The sequence below is a fragment of the Aegilops tauschii genome, chromosome 1 (genome assembly GCF_002575655.3).
Source record: "Aegilops tauschii subsp. strangulata cultivar AL8/78 chromosome 1, Aet v6.0, whole genome shotgun sequence".
In the NCBI taxonomy this organism is placed as follows: domain Eukaryota; kingdom Viridiplantae; phylum Streptophyta; class Magnoliopsida; order Poales; family Poaceae; genus Aegilops; species Aegilops tauschii.
Genome location: NC_053035.3, coordinates 11,529,452 through 11,548,089, shown reverse-complemented (window position 1 = coordinate 11,548,089; position 18,638 = coordinate 11,529,452). Strand labels below are relative to the sequence as shown.

The window sequence follows — 18,638 nt, the reverse complement described above, 5'->3', positions numbered from 1 at the left end:
CGGATGGCAATAATCTAGACTAAGTAAGCAAAGAAGGGCAAAATTTTCCACTCCGTTTGGTAACTCAACAACAAAATGAAGCACGGGAAAAAAATGACACTTGTTTCTTGAGGGGCCTTGCGGATGTAATCAGGACTGGAGAGGGCTGAGCTTCTTGGCCTTGCGGATGTCCAAGACCATCCCCCAAGAGAGCGAATTTCGCATCAAAGGATCTGAAGACAACGTGTCCCAGTGATCCAAGACACACTGTGGAGTGACCTCGCCTGAGGTTGCAGCCCGGAAATCTTCCGCGAAACCAAACGATTCACCAACGTTGAGATAAGACCTTAAGATGAAAAGCTGAGTGCCTTCTCTTTGAAAGTGCTGGAACACGTGGGACATCTTCTGGTTAAGAATGCCGTAAATGATCTCCAAGGCACTCTCAGGGGCCTGGATCTCCACCATATATACGGGCTCTAAAAGCCTAGGATTTGCTTTAAGTTGGCAGTCATTAATGGCCTCCTTAATCATTGGTATGAGCTGATTCTTTGTATGGCTAAATTTTTCACTAGTGTGCAGCACAACATCATGGATTTCAAAGCAAATACCACGCATTCTTTCAGCGATCAGTGCACCTTCTACTGATGCCATCTGGAAGCATTCCACCAAAGTTTCCTTCAGTAAATTGAGATCGCTTCTTCCCTTGCACATATCAAGAACAATATTTGGGCCTCTGTTGTTAGGTCCGAAGCACAGAATCTTATCAGCGAGACTCACATCCCATCCTGACTCACCAAGGATCTTCGAGCATACCTTATGATCAGTACATGGCCCAAGAGACCATCATCAATAGCCTGGACCAATTTTTCATCCAATGGGCACGCTACCATAGTCAAACTGTTGTGGCCATTTCGGGATTTGCTCTGCACATTGCAAGACTTGTCAAGAATGGTCTCATAGTGACATACCATAGGACCAGAAACTTCAACTTGAGCACCATCCAAGAAGCATCATATCCCCGCAGATCATTCAAGCAAATTTCAAGGTGAAGCTCTCCAGCTCCCGCAACTGTGTATGTACGTTGCCCTACTTGGCTACAGAAAACCACAAGATCAGATTTTGCCAGGCGCTTCATACCTTGAGTGAATTTTGGAATTTCTGATAAAGGCTTGCACTCAACTGTAACATACATAACAGGGGACACAGAGAATTTCATTGCTCTGATTGGGCATGCATCAACCTCCTCTTGGCTCGTCAGGGTTGCACCTTTTGCGATGCATTCATCCAGACCGACCATTCCAACAAGGTTACCACAAGAGGCATATCCAACACCATCTTGGTCCCTTCCCATCCATATAACAGTACGCTCAACACGCTTCACATACAGATCCCTTTTCATACCAGAGACATAGGAAGGCCCCATGATCCGCACCTTCATTCCAGTTTCTACCTTCCCTGAGAAGACACGACCAAAGGCAAAGAATCTGCCCACGTCAGGTGCTGGAATCATCTTGGAGACATACATCATAAGAGGACCTTCTGGGTCACACTTTCTAATAGCTTCAGCGTAAATGTCATCAAGGGGGCCCTCATACAAGTTCTCCACACGATACTCTTGTGCTTTCAGAGGCGAGGGGAGGTGGAATATCATCATCTCAAGCAGAGCACTGCTGGCTGGCAGCCATGTTTGCATAACACGCTTCACAAGAGCCACGCCTGATAAGTTCTTATCATCATCGTTAATGCTCACGCCAAACTTGTGCAACATTCGCCACAATTCATCTTTCTGGTTATCCATGCAGGCTTGTATCACCTTCTCAATTGTATTATAGCAGAACGTGACGAACCCTCTTTGACAAGCTTTAGAGCCAGTCTTCACATTGGTCCATTTCTTTGTGACGTGGTTATAAAAGTTGTCGCCCCACAGCTTCGTAACCATTTGGGATTCTTCCGTCCCTAATATTGGGGCACATATCTTAGCAAAGGTAGGAAGTGTAAAAGCCCAGTCGTGTATACCAGCAGAGAAAGCCACATTTCCCTTGTCAGGGTAGAATTGGACATCACCAAGGTGGGGAGTTCCATTTCCACATGCTGAAACAATGTCACTGGCATTCTGAATGACATTATTGAGAATCTGATAGACCTGCTCACCATTCAATTCACGCTTCACTCCTTCACCTTGAAGCCCAGGGAATAGTTGGTCCATCTTATTCAGACAAAGCACAGGCCTAACCATCTCACCAAGGGCTAGGCGGAGCACAGTTTCAGTTTGCACACAGACACCCTCGATGCAGTCAACAATTACCATAGCACCATCGGTAATACGAAGAGCAGCTGTGACTTCCGCAGAAAAATCAACATGCCCAGGTGAGTCAATAAGGTTGATCAAGAATCTGTTGCCATCTCTCTCACCTTTGTAAGCCTTGAGTGACTCATCTTGCATCTCATACAAAAGAGAGATGCCAGTGGATTTGATTGAAATACCACGCTCTGCTTCATCTGCACGAGTATCAGTCATGCGAGCATCAACAGCACCTTCCTGTCCAATAATCCCAGCAGCCGCTATAAGAGAATCTGCAAGTTGCGATAATTAAATAGAATTGTAACACTGCACTCATTTACCATAGATTAGAGATACAACATCCGAATTGCAAAGACGTATCACATATTTTGGGAAATTTCAGGGATTAATAACAAGCTAATAAAAGGACAAACCAGAGAGTTAACAAAATGTCCTGGCAAACATGCATATCCTTATGGAACTGAATTGCATAATACCACATACATGTATAGTAATGCAGAATATAAAGCTCACATATTGATTACTCAAATTATCACCCTTGTCTTTCAGTACAATAGGCAAGTTAGATTTTAAATTCATAGGATAATCTGATCCTACTGGAAGGAAGAGACAGTTTAGAAATTGCTGAACTGCACTTTACTTTACTGTGTCAATCATATGAAAGACAGTAATATACTAATAAGAACTCCATTATTGCCAAATTCAGATCAACTGGTATTTTCAGAGGTAGAATATAATCGTGCAACAAAAGTGCAAATAGGCTATGTTGCACAATAAAATACCACATCAATCGAATTCGAAACTGAACAATTTTTACGAAGAGACAGACAGTACGAGCAAGCTATTGAACAGCAAGCGGATATTCCAGGTGAATAAAATATCAGTATGCTAGCACATACCGTGGCTCAGATGACCAACAATAGACACGTTACGAATGTTGTCCTTCTTGTCCATAGCTTCACATAACTCTGCTGCAGGGAACACCATCTTGACAGCTTGTTGCAAAAGAAGAGATTGACTGCTTCTGGAATATATACTCGTGTTTTAAAAGGAGCAAAAATGTTAGAACGGTATGACAAATCCCATAGGGTGGAACCAAACTCAAAGAATAGCTCAGGACATGTACAAGGACTGATATCAACCAATAAAAACTCGTGGAATTATCGAACTAGACAAAGTTGAAGCATGTGACCATGCCTTTAGGAATTAAGCTGACATGAAATTTTCCACGCGTGAAAAGGATAGATGTAGAATTAACAAAAACAGCAATGCAGGAGAAAGATAAAATTAGAACATCCTGAAATTCTACTTACAGAGAGAGAGAGAGAGAGAGAGAGAGAGAGAGAGAGAGCATGATAGATTATTACAGAGAGGTAGGTAAGCACAAATGTAAAGATCTGAGTGGACTTGTGGAAAATGCATAAGAAATGGGGAATTTTGTTTATGATTCACACTCCACTTATGATGGAGGATAGGTGAGAGTTGAGTTTATATCTGCATCCTGCATGGTACTAATAGAATTTTACACTAGTGATTCGATAGAGCAAGCATAACTGTGCAGACTATAGAGCACAGACAGAGCAGGCATGATTGGAATCAAGCACACCAAGAAATTAAAGGCGACTCATTTTTGGTGCTACATAACAGAAGCATGTACACCGGCAGGAATTTTACAACAACACAAGGCTCGTCTGTCAATATGGACGGAACAGAGAACATTAATCATGCATTCGTTAGTGCAGAAATAGTAGGGGTTGAGCGCTGCAGCAAAGTGCAGACACACACAGTGGAAAGTCGTGCAAGATCAAGGCCACAACATGTCTACAAACCCACACAAGTAACTTGTTTTCCTCTGCATCCTATCGGTTTACAAAAGTGAAATCGCGTACAGGAAGCAGAGGAGTATATATATAAATAAGCATGATTTATTTTATACATGCGTGGGGATTGAGGGCAGGGCAGAGGAGGGGAATATATACTCTTGGAGGACGCGCGCGGAGAGAGTTGGAGAGGGAGGGGGCGCTCAAGAGGGATCCGGGCGCCGTACCACGATGGCCCAGCCACGGCCGGCGGCGCCTGCCTCGCTCGGTGGTGGATGCTCTCGCTTCCTTCCCCACCCTAGAACGGAGTGAAGCGCCTGCGCTGGCGGAGGCGGCCGGGGTTTTTGGCCTCGGGGTTTTCGGCCGGGTGTCGTGGGTCTATGGATCATACTCGCTCGCTTACATCGGTGGCCCACGCGCGGGGAGGGTGGCGGGTATGCGCGGGCGGAGTGAGTGGCGCGCCCAAGGGTGGCGGGCGGGGTGAGTAGTGCGCTGCGCTGACGTGACCTGCAGATATGGCCATTCCAGGCTCGACGCGTGTCCGCCCAAGGCTGCCGCGCCAGCGATCTCAGCCCTTCAATTTTGAACAAGGGGCCTGGATCCCAGACCGCGGTCAAAAAGGTGCCTCCAGGAGGAGGAGGAGGAGAACGAGAACCACCACAAACTTTGTGGCCCGCCCTCTTTTCGTCTCTCTATCTCTTCAATTTCCATGGGTAATTTTTATTTACTTTCTTTTATATACTTATATTACACTATAGAAAGAGCTGGTGTTATTTTACCCACGTTCAAAAAAAAACATTGTCCCGTCCTAAATTCAGGTATATCTGGGCAATTTCATAAGCTCTTTTCCTCCTCCCTCTCGGCATCGAGGAGGCGCCCGATATACCCACCTCTCCGGTGTTGATCGTGGCCTCCCCGCGCTTCCTTCTGTCGCTCGATGGAGGCGATCGAGGACCCCCAATTGTGATTTGCCTCTGGTTAGCGGCCGCAAGAAAATGGTGCCGCCGTGGCATTAAATAAATCTTTCCGCCTCTTTCTCGTTTTGGTGGTGCTTACTACCGTCCGTAGGCGTGTGAAAGATGGTATGGTCCTTGCAGGGGCGACACTCAACAGACGGCAGTGCTGCGTCGTCCAGATGGTCTTCTTGCCTCTGATCCACCTCAAATTAGTCTGATGGAGAACCACCGGCGACGAGCCGCCCCCTCCTCTGTTTCTCTCCCTCTCTCTCTAAACCTGATCGCGGGGGCCCACTGTCAGCCACTCAGCCGCCTCCCGAAGCGGTATGAGTGGAGACGCCCCGCTGGTTTACGCCTTCGACGTCACCCCCTCTCTGATTTTCTGTAAAATCAAATTAAATTCAAATGTTTGACTAAACTTTGACCATCTCTAACTTCTATTCTATAAGTCCAAATGATATGATTCTTTTTGCACTAGTTTTTTTTGAACTCCTCTTTCAGCATGCAAAAGATGAGATTTTTGCTTGCTGTGATTATTTTCTGGTGCATTAATCAGTGTTATGTGCCATTTTTCTTTTTGCTGTTTTATTTGTTTTCAGAAGAAATTTGTTGCCTTGAAGAGAACCAGGAGGAGTGTGACCCTCCTCTCCACTAAGGCAAGCCATCACAAGTTTATGCAGTAGATCAAGGTAATGTTAGGCTTGATCTAGTTCGTATCGATATTATGTTAAAAATGGTGCATATAGTGTTCTTTGCATTTGCATGGCATACTATGACTCGGTGAAATTTTTACAAGTTGAAACTTGATATTAAACCCACTTGAACATGTTGTTGATCGAGTCATGGTGCCACCGAAACGAGCTTCCCAAAGTGCAACCACATTTGCCTTTTATGGGAAGGCCTTTTCTCGGTCTGTTGTTGTGCCTCTTGCCGGTGCCTCCAACTAGGGAAGGTTATGCGCCTGCGCTACCCTGGCCCGGTAGGCAGGCATAGCCTTGTGGGCTTGTAGTTGTTTTGGTACCATGTCCCCGTTTGGGACCTTTTTTTTTTTGCCACGACGATGGTCGTTGGGTGTCACGAGGTGACATCGGGGCCATCCATGACTTAGCCCAAAGGGGAGTTGGTCGGAGTGGTCGGGAGAGTGTCATGGCAATCAACGAGTTTTGTCGGAACGCTGTTGGTCCACCCGAATGGGAGCAAGAGGTCATGGGTTCTGTGGTGTGGGTACAGTGTGCTAACCTCTGCAGAGCGTGTATAATCTATCGATAGCCGCATCCTCGGTCATGGACATAAGTTCATATTAGGTCACACCGTGGATCAACAGAAATACTAAACTTGCACACTAAGAGAAATACTTGTGGCACTGGTTTTGTTGGTGATATGGTTGAGACCAGCAAGATGGTTTCGTTTATGATCCAGAGGTGATCGCCTTGGTACGATGATGTTAGTGGTTACAGGTAACCAAAGTGGTAAGCGGGTCTGAGAGACCCTGTTATGAGCACAATCACTTCATGTTTATCATGTTAGTCCTTGCATTAAACCTGCCTAAATATCATTGTTGTTGTTTGCCATTGTTGTTTTATTTGTGTGAGCTTGCGAGTACATTCAAAGTACTTACCTGGCGTGTCATGCCAGTTTCAGGAGAAGTCATACCGGAGTAGGAGTTGCATCGTGCATCGCAGTCTAGACCGTGTCCACATCAGTGTCCTGGTGAGATGGAGTCCTTCTACGTCATCTTTCCGCTGCCGCGTAGCTTTATCGTGATGTTGAGGCCCCTGCTCATCCCTACTAAATATTGTACATATGTTCAGCTGCACCGTGTGTGCCGCTTGGCCTCGCTACTTGATGTAATATCAAACTCTATGTTCCGCTAGTATCAAGAAAGCGATTGTATTTCTGTACCAAGTTGTTGTGTGTTGCCAGAAGACTTGATCTCTGGGCTGGCAATGCATGGTAAACCGGTTGCTCTGAGCCGTGGTGCCACACCCTTCATCACCAATTCCATGATGCTCTCCACCGGGAGTGAGTAATTCCTTTATAGGCTCGTTGGTCGGTTAGGAGTTGGATGGGATTCATCATGTAATCGAGTTAGTTTTGTTAGGGCTTGATCCCTAGTATCCATTATGTTTTGAGATTGATGTTGTTATGACTTTACCATGCCTAATGCTTGACACTTTGGGCCCGGGTGCCATGAACTCATATCTGAACCGTTTATATTTTCACCATTATATCTATGTTCTAGATCCGATCTTGCAAGTCATATTCACCTATTATGTGTTATGATCCATAAACCACGGAGTGACAATATCCGGGATACTTTTCGGTGATGACTGTAGTTTGAGGAGTTCATGTATTCACTATGTGTTAATGATTTGTTCCGGTTCTCTATTAAAAGGAGGCCTTAATATCCCTTGGTTTCCTTATGGACCCCGCTGCCACGGGAGGGTAGGACAATAGATGGCATACAAGTTCTTTCCATAAGCATGTATGACTATTTGCGGAATACATGCGTACATTATATTTATGAACTGGAGCTAGTCTTGTATCGCCCTAGGTTATGACTGTTATATGATGAATATCATCCAACAAATCGCCGATCCAATGCCTACGAATTCCCTACATGTTGTTCTTGCTAAGTTACTACTGCTGCTATTACTGTTACAATTGCTACAAAATCATTGCTATCACTGTTACCGTTACTACTACTGTTACCACTACTATCAAAACTATCATACTACTGATCACTTTGCTGCAGATAATTAATCTTCAGATGTGGCTGAATTGACAACTCAGTTGCGAATCACTAGTGCAGAAAAGCCTAGCTATGGCGTGCCAAAAACAGCTTGCTAGCGCAGGATCACCATGCCACCAATATGGCGCCAATGTTAAGAAATAGTGGTGGCGCTGGAGCCTACGCCAGCACTATTCTGTATACCTATGGCATTGAATTTAAACACACGACGGCATTATCAACAATAGTTATGGCGTGTGACATAGTGTAACGACAGTAATAAGATAAATCTTCTCTGCGTCGCGCATTGTCCGACGCCAGTACTAGGTTTTGAAAGCTGTAAAAAAATGCTGCCAGGGCAGCAAAAAATCTCTGCCACGGCAACGATATTTATTACGAATTTATATAAACACATTTTTGTCCCACATTGATTTCGACAAGATATTTGCATTAATATATACACACACATTGTTTATTCACATGCGTACATATATTAACCACACACTATAGCTAGTCTATCGATCATGATCACTAATTAAACATTCGCTAAACTAAACCATGCTTGCATATTACATCTTGTTCATTCAACCATCGTTACTACTAGCACGGTACTCCTCTCTTTTAGGATTTTTTTTGAAGAATATGAAACCCTTGCATGTCCATGGTGTAGGACAGAGATCCACACCGATCTCCAATCTTGAACTCGCAGTCTCTCAATAGTTGGCTCCATTCATTAATTTCGAGCCGTGCATCTCGTCGTGGTAGTCAATCCATCACGTGAGGCACACCACATCTAGGGAGCTTCTGTTCTTGAACTTGATAGTAACATAGTAAGCAATGTATAGTAACACATACATACTATAAGTTGAAAGAAGAATGTGTATATGAAAGCAATCAAAATCATACCATGCATTTTCTAGAAATGTTGTTCTTGTTCAATGTGTGTACTAGTGGCAGGTATATATGGTGCATCATTTGGACCAGCTCCGTAAGTGCTCTTATAAGCATCTCAATATGGAGGAAAATTTTGTCTTGGACAAAAGGTCTTGCATGGCAAGGGATACACTAGTCAAAATGTAAAAAACCAGAAATTACACTCTGAAGCTGCGATTATTATAGTATAATATTTGTAGTCACTTTGAAGCGTGAGGGAGAAGTCATTATTGTTGTCAAGGTGAGGATCGTCACACATTCCCCTAGTGTGGCAACAGTAGGGGCACTCTTCCATTTTGTGTTGCGTTCATATAATTAAGATCAGCATAAAAATCGGCATGAGCTTTGCTAAAACTGGACATATATATTGAGTGCCAGAAATTTGACGAAACGGAACTAAATCTACGTTTTGCCAGAACATTGGCAACTCTATAGATATTCGCTGCAAAAATGAAACATAGCGCGAGACACTTCTCGAGAGCAACGTGTAATATCACATATATGTAAAACAAGCACACACCGAAAAAGTCGATCAATTCACAATTATCACATATATATAAATATGCATTAAACACATTTGCACAATGTATACATTTCATCAATTCACAGGTACACTATGTGTACATTAAGTCTGTCCGAATCATGTTAGCAATTGCCGCATTTTATAATTTGGCAAATGGATGTCAAAGTTGCATTCCTTAATGGATTTCTGAAAGAAGAGTTGTATATGATGCAATCAGAAGGTTTTGTCGATCCTAAAGGTTCTAACAAAGTGTGCAAGCTCCAGCGATCCATCTATGGACTGGTGCAAGCATCTCGGAGTTGGAATATACGCTTTGATGAGGTGATCAAAGCATATGGTTTTATGCAGACTTATGGTGAAGCCTGTATTTACAAGAAAGTGAGTGGAAGCTCTGTAGCATTTCTGATATTATATGTGGATGACATATTATTGATTGGAAATGATGTAGAATTTCTGGATAGCATAAAAGGATACGTGAATAAGAATTTTTCAATGAAAGACCTCGGTGAAGCTGCTTATATATTGGGCATCAAGATCTATAGAGATAAATCAAGACGCTTAATAGGACATTCACAAAGCACATACCTTGACAATGTTTTGAATAAGTTCAAAATGGATCAGTCAAAGAAAGGGTTCTTGTCTGTGTTACAAAGTGTGAAATTGAGTCAGACTCAATGCCGGACCACGGCAGAAAAATAGAGAGAGAATGAAAGTCATTCCATATGCCTCAGCCATAGGTTTTATAAAGCAAGCCATGCTGTGTACCAGACCAAATGTGTGCCTTGCCACGTGTCTGGCAAAAGGGGTACAAGAGTGATCCAGGAGTGGATCACTAGACAGCGGTCAAAATTATCCTTACAGGAATAAGGAAATGTTTCTCGATTATGGGGGTGATAAAGAGTTCGTCGTAAAGGGTTATGCCGATGCAAGCTTTGACACTAATCCAGATGACTCTAAGTATCAATCTGGATGCGTATTGGACGTAGGAGCAATTAGTTAGAGTAGCTCTATGCACAGCATTATAGACATAGAAATTTGCAAAGTATGCATGAATATGAATGTTGCAGACTCGTTGACTAATCCTCTCTGATACATCTCCAACGTATCTATAATTTTTTATTGTTCCATGCTATTATATTATCTGTTTTGGATGTTTTATATGCATTAATATGCTATTTTATATGATTTTTGGGACTAACCTATTAACCTAGAGCCCAGTGCCAGTTCCTGTTTTTTCCTTGTTTTAGAGTTTCGCGGAAAAGGAATACCAAACGGAGTCCAAACGGAATGAAACATTCGCGATGATTTTTCTTGGACCAGAAGACATCCAGAGGGCTTGGAGTGCACGTCAGGAAAGCCACCAGGAGGCTGATACGTCTCCAACGTATCTATAATTTATGAAGTATTCATGCTATTATATGATATGTTTTGAATGTTTATGGGCTTTACTAAACACTTTTATATTATTTTTGGGACTAAACTATTAACCGGAGGCCCAGCCCAAATTGTTGTTTCCTTGCCTATTTCAGTGTTTCGAAGAAAAGGAATATCAAACGGAGTCCAAACGGAATGAAACCTTCGGGAGAGTTATTTTTGGAACGGAAGCAATCCAGGAGACTTGGAGTAGACGTCAGGGAAGCTTCGAGGAAGCCACGAGGCAGGGAGGCGCGCCCCCCACCCTCGTGGGCCCCTCGTGGCTCCCCTGACTGACTTATTTCACCTATATATATCCATATACCCTAAAAACATCGGGGAGCACAATAGATCAGGAGTTCCGCCGCCGCAAGCCTCTGTAGCCACCAAAAACCAATCAGGACCCTGTTCCGGCACCCTGCCGGAGGGGGGATACCTCACCGGTGGCCATCTTCATCATCCAGGTGCTCTCCATGACGAGGAGGGAGTAGTTCACCCTCGGGGCTAAGGGTATGTACCAGTAGCTATGTGTTTGATCTCTCTCTTGTTGGAAATATGCCCTAGAGGCAATAATAAATTGGTTATTATTATATTTCCTTATTCACGATAATCGTTTATTATCCATGCTAGAATTGTATTGATAGGAAACTCAGATACATGTGTGGATACATAGACAACACCATGTCCCTAGTAAGCCTCTAGTTGACTAGCTCGTCGATCAATAGATGGTTACGGTTTCCTGACCATGGACATTGGATGTCGTTGATAACGGGATATAATCGTTTATTATCCATGCTAGAATTGTATTGATAGGAAACTCAGATACATGTGTGGATACATAGACAACACCATGTCCCTAGTAAGCCTCTAGTTGACTAGCTCGTCGATCAATAGATGGTTACGGTTTCCTGACCATGGACATTGGATGTCGTTGATAACGGGATCACATCATTAGGAGAATGATGTGATGGACAAGACCCAATCCTAAGCCTAGCACAAGATCGTGTAGTTCGTTTGCTAAGAGCTTTTCTAATGTCAAGTATCATTTCCTTAGACCATGAGATTGTGCAACTCCCGGATACCGTAGGAATGCTTTGGGTGTACCAAACGTCACAACATAACTGGGTGGCTATAAAGGTGCACTACAGGTATCTCCGAAAGTGTCTGTTGGGTTGGCACGAATCGAGACTGGGATTTGTCACTCCGTGTAAACGGAGAGGTATCTCTGGGCCCACTCGGTAGGACATCATCATGTGCACAATGTGACCAAGGAGTTGATCACGGGATGATGTGAGTTACGGAACGAGTAAAGAGACTTGCCGGTAACGAGATTGAACAAGGTATCGGGATACCGATGATAGAATCTCGGGCAAGTAACATACTGCTAGACAAAAGGAATTGTATACGGGATTGATTGAATCCCCGACATCGTGGTTCATCCGATGAGATCATCGTGGAACATGTGGGAGCTAACATGGGTATCCAGATCCCGCTGTTGGTTATTGGCCGGAGAACGTCTCGGTCATGTCTGCATGGTTCCCGAACCCGTAGGGTCTACACACTTAAGGTTCGATGACGCTAGGGTTATAGGGAAATAGATATACGTGGTTACCGAATGTTGTTCGGGGTCCCGGATGAGATCCCGGACGTCACGAGGAGTTCCGGAATGGTCCGGAGGTAAAGATTTATATATAGGAAGTATGGTTTTGGCCACCGGAAGTGTTCCGGGCGTCACCGGTAGTGTACCGGGACCACCGGAGGGGTCCGGGGGTCCACCGGGAGGGGCCACGGGCCCCGGAGGCACACATGGGCCAAGTGTGAGAAGGGACCAGCCCCTAGATGGGCTGGGGCTCCTCCCACCAAGGCCCATGCGCCTAGAGAGAAGAGGGGGCAAACCCTAGGGCAGATGGGCCCTTAAGGCCCATGCCTGGTGCGCCCCCTCTCCCCCCTCTTGGCCGCCACCCCAGATGGGGATTGGGGCTGCCGCCACCCCTAGGGAAGGAACCCTAGGTGGGGCGCAGCCCTCCCTCTCCCCCTATATATAGTGGAGGCAAAGGGGCAGCCCAACACACGAAGTTCTTCTTCTCTTGGCCCAGCCCTTCCCTCTCCCTCCTCCTCTCTCGCGGTGCTTGGCGAAGCCCTGCAGGATTGCCACACTCCTCCATCACCACCACGCCGTCGTGCTGCTGTTGGACGGAGTCTTCCCCAACCTCTCCCTCTCTCCTTGCTGGATCAAGGCGTGGCAGACGTCACCGAGCTGCACGTGTGTTGAACGCGGAGGCACCGTTTTTCGGTGCTTAGATCGGAATCAGCCGCGATCTGAATCGCTACGAGTATGACTCCTTCATCCGCGTTCTTGCAACGCTTCCGCATCACGATCTACAATGGTATGTAGATGCACTCCCCTTCCCCCTCGTTGCTAGATTACTCCATAGATTGATCTTGGTGATGCGTAGAAAATTTTGAATTTCTGCTACGTTCCCGAACAGTGGCATCATGAGCTAGGTCTATGCGTAGTTTCTATGCACGAGTAGAACACAAAGTAGTTGTGGGCGTCGATGTTGTCAATTTACTTGCCGTTACTAGTCTTATCTTGATTCGGCGGCATCGTGGGATGAAGCGGCCCGGACCGACCTTACACGTACTCTTACATGAGACAGGTTCCACCGACTAACATGCACTAGTTGCATAAGGTGGCTAGCGGGTGTCTGTCTCTCCCACTTTACTCGGATCGGATTCGATGAAAAGGGTCCTTATGAAGGGTAAATAGAAATTGGCATATCACGTTGTGGCTTTTGCGTAGGTAAGAAACGTTCTTGCTAGAATCCCATAGCAGTCACGTAAAACATGCAACAACAATTAGAGGACGTCTAACTTGTTTTTGCACGGTATGCTATGTGATGTGGTATGGCCAAAAGGATGTGATGAATGATATATGTGATGTATGAGATTGATCATGTTCTTGTAATAGGAATCACGATTTGCATGTCGATGAGTATGACAACCGGCAGGAGCCATAGGAGTTGTCTTAATTTATTGTATGACCTGCGTGTCAATGAAAACGCCATGTAATTACTTTACTTTATTGCTAACCGTTAGCCATAGTAGTAGAAGTAATAGTTGGCGAGACAACTTCAGAAAGACACAATGATGGAGATCATGGTGTCATGCCGGTGACGAAGATGATTATGGTGCCCCGAAGCTGGAGATCAAAGGCGCAGGATGATATTGGCCATATCACGTCACTTATGATTTGCATGTGATGTTTATCATGTTTTGCATCTTATTTGCTTAGAACGACGGTAGTAAGTAAGATGATCCCTCACTAAAATTTCAAGAGACGTGTTCCCCCTAACTGTGCACCGTTGCGAAGGTTCGTTGTTTCGAAGCACCACGTGATGATCGGGTGTGATAGATTCTAACGTTCGAATACAACGGGTGTTGACGAGCCTAGCATGTACAGACATGGCCTCGGAACACATGCAAAACACTTAGGTTGACTTGACGAGCCTAGCATGTACAGACATGGCCTCGGAACACAAGAGACCGAAAGGTCGAACATGAGTCGTATAGCAGATATGATCAACATGGAGATGTTCATCGATGATGACTAGTCCGTCTCACATGATGATCGGACACGGCCTAGTTTGACTCGGATCATGTATCACTTAGATGACTAGAGGGATGTCTATCTGAGTGGGAGTTCATTCAATAATCAGATGAACTTCATTATCATGAACATAGTCAAAAGGTCTTTGCAAATTATGTCATACGCTTTTGTTCTACTGTTTAAGATATGTTCCTAGAGAAAATTTAGTTGAAAGTTGGTAGTAGCAATTATGCGGACTGGGTCCGTAAACTGAGGATTGTCCTCATTGCTGCACAGAAGGCTTATGTCCTTAATGCACCGCTCGGTGTGCTGAACCTCAGCGTCGTCTGTAGATGTTGCGGAACATCTGACATACACGTTTTGATAACTATGTGATAGTTCAGTGCGTAATGCTAACGGTTTAGAATTGTGGCACCAAAGACGGTTTTGAAGCGTCGCAGAACATATGAGATGTTCCGAATACTGAAATTGGGATTTTAGACTAATGCCCACGTCAAGAGGTATGAGACCTCTGACAAGTTTCTTAAGCCTGCAAACTAAGGGAGAAAAGCTCAATCATTGAGCATGTGCTCAGATTGTCTGAGTACTACAATCACTTGAATCGAGTGGGAGTTAATCTTCCAGATGAGATAGTGATGGTTCTCCATAGTCACTGCCACCAAGCTATTAGAGCTTCGTGATGAACTGTAACATATCAGGGATAGACATGATGATCCTTGAGCTATTCGCGATGTTTGACACCGTGAAAGTAGAAATCAAGAAGGAGCATCAATTGTTGATGGTTAGTAAAACCACTAGTTTCTAGAAGGGCAAGGGCAAGAAGGGATACTTCATGAAACGGCAAATCAGTTGCTGCTCTAGTGAAGAAACCCAAGGTTGAACCCAAACCCGAGACTAAGTGCTTCTGTAATGAGGGGAACGGTGACTGAAGCGGAACTACCCTAGATACTTGGTAGATGAGAAGGCAGGCAATGTCGACAGAAGTATATTGGATATACATTATATGAATGTGTACTTTACTAGTACTCCTAGCAGCACCAGGGTATTAGATACCGGTTCGGTTGCTAAGTGTTAGTAACTCGAAATAAAAGCTGCGGAATAAATGGAGACTAGCTAAAGGTGAGATGACGATGTGTATTGGAAGTGTTTCCAAGGTTGATGTGATCAAGCATCGCATGCTCCCTCTACCATCGAGATTGGTGTTTGCGTTGAGCATAAACATGATTGGATTATGTTTATCGCAATACGGTTATTCATTTAGGGAGAATAATGGTTACTCTGTTTATTTGAATAATACCTTCAATGGTCTTGCACCTAAAATGAATCTCGATCGCAGTGACACACATGTTCGTGCCAAAAGATATAAAATAGTGATGATAGTACCACATACTTGTGGCACTGCCATTTGAGTCATATTGGTATAGAATGCATGAAGAAGCTCCATGTAGATGGATCTTTGGACTCACTCGTTTTTTAAAAGATTGAGACATGCGAACCATGTCCATTGGTATATATGCATGAAGAAACTCCATGGATCGTTTGGACTCACTTGATTTTGAATCACTTGAGACATGCAAATCATACCACATGGGCAAGATGACTGAAAGGACTCGTTTTCATTAAGATGGAACAAGAGAGCAACTTATTGGAAGTAATACATTTTGATGTATGCAGTCCAATGAGTGCTGAGGCATGCAGTGGATCTCGTTATGTTCTTACTTCACAGATGATTTGAGTAGATGCTGAGTGTATTTACTTGATGAAACACAAGTCTGAATTATTGATAGGTTCAAGTAATTTCAGAGTGAAGTTGAAGATCGTCATGACAAGAGGATAAAATGTCTGCGATATGATCATAGAGATGAGCATCTGAGTTACGAGTTTGGCACACAATTAAGACATTGTGGAAAGTGTTTCACAATTAAATACCGCCTGGAACACCATAGTGTGATGGTGTGTCCGAACATCATAACTGCACCCTATTGGATATGGTGCATACCATGATGTCTCTTATCGAATTACCACTATCGTTTATGGGTTAGGCATTAGAGACAACCGCATTCACTTTAAAAAGGGCACCACGCAATTCCGTTGAGACGACACCGTTTAGAGAAACCTAAGTTGTCGTTTCTTAAAAGTTTGGGGCTGCGATGCTTATGTGAAAAAGTTTCAGGCTGATAAGCTCGAACCCAAAGCGGATAAATGCGTCTTCATAGAATACCCAAAAACAGTTGGGTATACCTCCTATTTCAGATCTGGAAGCAAAAGTAATTGCTTCTAGAAACGGGTCCTTTCTCGAGGAAAAGTTTCTCTCGAAAGAATTGAGTGGGAGGATGGTGGAGACTTGATGAGGTTATTGAACCATGACTTCAACTAGTGTGTAGCAAGGCGCAGGAAGTTGTTCCTGTGGCACCTACACCAATTGAAGTGGAAGCTTATGATAGTGATCATGAAACTTCGGATCAAGTCACTACCAAACCTCGTAGGACGACGAGGATGCGTACTACTTCAGAGTAATGCGTGATCCTGTCTTGGAAGTCATGTTGCTAGACAACAATGAACCTACGAGCTATGGAGAAGCGATGGTGGGTCCATATTCTGACAAATGGTTAGAAGCCATGAAATCCGAGATAGGATCCATGTATCAGAACAAAGCATGGACTTTGGTGAACTTGCCCGATGATCGGCAAGCCATTGAGATAAATGGATCTTTTAAGAAGAAGACGGACATGGACGGTAATGCTACCGTCTATGAAGCTCGACTTGTGGCAAAGAGTATTTTCACAAGTTCAAGGAGTTGACTACGATGAGATTTTCTCATCTGTAGCGATGCTTAAGTCCGTCGGAATCATGATAGCATTAGCTGCATTTATGAAATATGGCAAATGGATGTCAAAACAAGTTTCCTTACCAGTTTTCGTAAGGAAAGGTTGTATGTGATACAATCAGAAAGGTTTTGTCGATCCTAAGGATGCTAAAAGGTATGCTAGCTCCAGCGATCCTTCCATGGACTAGAGCAAGCATCTCGGAGTCAGAATATACGCTTTGATGGAGTGATCAAAGTTTTTGGGTTTATACAAAGTTTGTTAGAAACTTGTATTTACAATAAAGTGAGTGGGAGCGCTGCAACATTTCTGATAAGTATATGTGAATGACATATTGTTGATCCGAAATGATGTAAAATTTCCGGAAAGCATAAAGGGTTGTTTGAAAGGAGTTTTTCAAAGAAAGACCTGGATAAAGCTGCTTACATATTGGGCATCAAGATCTATAGAGATAGATCAAGACGCGTGATGATGCTTTCAAAGAACGCACACCTTGACATGAGTTCAAAATAGATCAGCAAAGAAGGAGTTCTTGGCTGTGTTACAAGGTGTGAGTATTGAGTAAGACTCAAGACCTGACCACAGCAGAAGAGAGAGAAAGGACGAAGGTCGTCCCCTATGCTTTAGATGTAGGCTCTACAGTATGCTATGCTGTGTACTGCACATGAAGTGTGCCTTGCCATGAGTTGGTCAAGGGGTACAATGGTGATCCGGGAATGGATCACATGACAGTGGTCGAACTTATTCTTAGTATCTAGTGGACTAAGGAATTTTCTCGATTATGAAGGTGAAAAGGAGTTCGTCGTAAAGGGTTACGTCGATGCGAACTTTAACATTGATCCGGATGACTCTGAGTGGTAAATCGGATTCGTATAGTAGAGCAGTTATTTGAAATGGCTCCAAGTAGCGCATGGTAGCATCCACAAGATGACATAGATATTCGTAAAGCACACACGGATCTGAAAGGTTCAGACCCGTTGACTAATAACCTCTCTCACAAGTATAACATGATCAAACCAGAACTCATTGAGTGTTAATCACATAGTGATGTGAACTAGATTGTTGACTCTAGTAAACTCTTTGGATGTTGGTCACATGGTGATGTGACCTGTGAGTGTTAATCACATGGTGATGTGAACTAGATTATTGACTCTAGTGCAAGTGGGAGACTGTTGGAAATATGCCCTAGAGGCAATAATAAATTGGTTATTATTATATTTCCTTGTTCATGATAATCGTTTATTATCCATGCTAGAATCGTATTGATAGGAAACTCAGATACATGTGTGGATACATAGACAACACCATGTCCCTAGTACGCCTCTAGTTGTCTAGCTCGTTGATCAATAGATGGTTACGGTTTCCTGACCATGGACATTGGATGTCGTTGATAACGGGATCACATCATTAGGAGAATGATGTGATGGACAAGACCCAATCCTAAGCCTAGCACAAGATCGTGTAGTTCGTTTGGTAAGAGCTTTTCTAATGTCAAGTATCATTTCCTTAGACCATGAGATTGTGCAACTCCCGGATACCGTAGGAA

General features: G+C 43.9%; 1 protein-coding gene across 1 annotated transcript; it reads right to left on the bottom strand.

Annotated features, from left to right (window-relative positions):
- Window positions 1–129: 129 nt before the first annotated feature.
- On the bottom strand, window positions 130–3,268 carry LOC109765725 (elongation factor 2-like). The gene is made up of 4 exons (XM_073506596.1): window positions 3,181–3,268; window positions 948–2,553; window positions 793–900; window positions 130–712 (listed from the first exon to the last, which is right to left on the bottom strand). Exons 1-4 carry the CDS (start codon window positions 3,266–3,268, stop codon window positions 130–132), a joined length of 2,385 nt encoding a protein of 794 aa, XP_073362697.1.
- Between the last annotated feature and the right edge of the window lie 15,370 nt (window positions 3,269–18,638).

Bases quoted from the DNA above. Each gene is read 5' to 3' on its own strand.
- LOC109765725 (XM_073506596.1), bottom strand. From the start codon at position 3,268: ATGGTGTTCCCTGCAGCAGAGTTATGTGAAGCTATGGACAAGAAGGAC. The intron at 2,554-3,180 runs GTATGTGCTAGC...CGCAACTTGCAG, and splicing joins TGTTGGTCATCTGAGCCACG to ATTCTCTTATAGCGGCTGCT. The intron at 901-947 runs GTATGTCACTAT...CAATGTGCAGAG, and splicing joins TTGAAGTTTCTGGTCCTATG to CAAATCCCGAAATGGCCACA.